The 2,500-nt window shown below is 36.7% G+C and overlaps 1 protein-coding gene and 1 long non-coding RNA gene across 3 annotated transcripts in view; one reads left to right on the top strand and one right to left on the bottom strand.

Moving 5' to 3' along the window:
• The window catches only part of LOC123499604 (adhesive plaque matrix protein-like), a 16,542-nt gene extending 14,298 nt beyond the window's left edge, over positions 1-2,244 (top strand). For both annotated transcript variants that reach the window (XM_045247888.1, XM_045247880.1), the window contains 2 exons: positions 1,101-1,142; positions 1,586-2,244. In XM_045247888.1, coding sequence (XP_045103823.1) covers positions 1,101-1,142; positions 1,586-1,663 — 120 coding nt within the window. In that variant the 3' untranslated portion in view covers positions 1,664-2,244. The remainder of the gene's footprint in view (positions 1-1,100; positions 1,143-1,585) is intronic.
• The window catches only part of LOC123499653, a 2,252-nt gene continuing 1,985 nt past the window's right edge, over positions 2,234-2,500 (bottom strand). Inside the window, exon 2 of the long non-coding RNA XR_006673057.1 lies at positions 2,234-2,500. This exon is cut by the window's right edge and continues 495 nt beyond it. This is a non-coding gene — a long non-coding RNA (uncharacterized LOC123499653).

The following is a 2,500-nucleotide window of genomic DNA, read 5'->3' as shown; positions in this document are numbered from 1 at the left end:
AATGGGTTGTTAATGGTGTAATGGGTTGTTAATGGAGTAATAAGGTAGTAGTAGTTGGTTAATAAGGTAATTATGTGGTTAATGGGTTTAAATGGGTTGTTAATGGGTTGTTAATGGTGTAATGGGTTGTTAATGGAGTAATAAGGTAGTAGTAGGTGGTTAGTAAGATAATTATGTGGCTAATGGGTTTAAATGGTTCATTAATGGGTTGTTAATGGTGTAATGGGGTTGTTAGTGTAAGAATGATGTTGTTAATGGGTATGAAATGGTTAATAGGAGGTTAGTCGGGTAATAAGATGGATATTGGCTTGTTAATGGGTTATTAATGGGGTTGTTTATGGAGTAATAAGGTTGTTAATGGGAATGAGATAGTTAGTATAGGAATTGAGGTTGTTAGAAGTAAATAGGTGGTTATTGGGTCGCTAATGGGTTGTTAATGGTGGTCGTTAATGGAGAAATAGGGTTGTTAATGGTAATGCGGTGGCTAATGGGTACTTGGTAGGTTGTTAATGGAGTAATGGGGTCGTTAATGGAGAAATAGGGTTGTTAATGGTAATGCGGTGGCTAATGGGTACTTAGTAGGTTGTTAATGGAGTAATGGGGTCGTTAATGGAGTAATGGGGTTGTTAATGGGGTAATGGGTTGTTAATGAAGTAATGGGGTTGTTAATGGAGTAATGGGTTATTAATGGAGTAATGGGTTGTTAATGGAGTAATGGGATTGTTAATGGAGTAATGGGTTGTTAATGGAGTAATGGGTTGTTAATGGAGTAATGGGTTGTTAATGGAGTAATGGGTTGTTAATGGAATAATGGGGTTGTTAATGGAGTAATGGGTTGTTAATGGAATAATGGGGTTGTTAATGGAGTAAGGGGGTTGTTAATGGAGTAATGGGTTGTTAATGGGGTAATGGGTTGTTAATGGGTAATGGGTTGTTAATGGAGTAATGGGTTGTTAATGGAGTAATGGGGTTGTTAATGGGTAATGGGGTCGTTAATGGGGTAATGTGTGTGTGTGTGTGTGTGTGTGTGTGTGTGTGTGTGTGTGTGTGTGTGTGTGTGTTCAGAAGTGGTTCAAGTGGTTCATTTGGTTCACTTTCAGCTGGAGGCGAAGAAGAAGCAAGTGATGGGAGCGATTACAGGCGTGAGTGTTGTCTGTATGTCTGTATGTCTAACCCTCCCTCTCTCTCTCTCTCTCTCTCTCTCTCTCTCTCTCTCTCTCTCTCATTATTTTCTTTTTTTTTTTCTTTTCAATTCAGTTTTTATTATTATTATTTATTTTTCTACGTGGTCTAGTTTGTTTTAATATAGTTTGTTGTGGCGCCTTATGATCACAGTGTTGCGGTGACTTCAACTCTCTCTCTCTCTCTCTCTCTCTCTCTCTCTCTCTCTCTCTCTCATGGTAAATATTTTCACATATAATTTATAATGTAGATAATATTAATTTCAACACATTTAATAGAAAATGCTAAAAAAAATAGTAGCATCCACAATAATAATAATAATAATAATAATAATAATAATAATAATAATAATAATAATAATATCAAAACACACACACCATCTTATTTTACCTTATTTCCCCAGGCGTTTGCAAAGTTGAAGGCGCCATTCCAGTACCTGCACCCTTCCTACTCCTACTACTACGCCCCCCAGCATTGGTAGAGGCGCGGCAGGGGCTGGGAAGGCGGCAGGGGGTAAAAAGCTAAGGAGGTATTGGATTAAGCACGTGGTAAGCAGACGCCTTTCAGCCGCCCTGCTCGTGACGTCATCTTAGAGACCGCGGGTGTAAACTAAAATTAAATACATTGGGTTAAAAATATTAGTAATCTGAGCCTATGTTAGTTTATAGTGTGTAATATTTTGTTTATTAGTTAATCTTCTATATAATGTTAATTTGTAGGGTTATGATTGTTATTCTTAAGAGTTTTGAGATTAAGTTTATATTTTATTTTTGGGGTTTTGTATGTAAGGAAGGTACTGGCTAATGGAAGACAAAAAAATGAAATATATAAAAAAAAATGAGTTTAAATGCCAGACCTAACATGAAAAGCACCAAAAGGATTATGAAATTTGGAGAAGTGTTCGATAATAAGGAACAAAGGTACGATGCAGCGAGGAGAGCGCGGCATTTTCAAAACACTGCTAGCGCGCTCCTTTTTAGCCAAGTAGAAGTGAAAAAAAAAGTGCTAAATATTTTTCTAACTCTTGTTATATGTTAATAAAAAAATAAAATAGTTGTTTTTTGTACATTTTTATTAAGAACACATCCCAACATCCATCCTCCCACAACAAATAAATAAATAAGGGATACATTTGCATAATTTACTGCCTAACTTAACCTAACCTAACCAATTCTACCTTCCAATGAGTGAGTATTGTACAGCTGACCCATCCTGACCTCCCTGCTTCCCCTAACCTAATGCTAAGTGTGACCTCGCGTGTCAGGTCAAAGGTTAAGGCAATTGTTCGTTTGTTTGTTTGTGTTTATGTGATTCATTC

Source organism: Portunus trituberculatus, chromosome 8, assembly GCF_017591435.1.
Source record: "Portunus trituberculatus isolate SZX2019 chromosome 8, ASM1759143v1, whole genome shotgun sequence".
Taxonomy (NCBI): Eukaryota; Metazoa; Arthropoda; class Malacostraca; order Decapoda; family Portunidae; genus Portunus; species Portunus trituberculatus.
The sequence above is the reverse complement of the archived record's forward strand: the minus strand, read 5'-3'. Positions and strand labels throughout refer to the sequence as shown.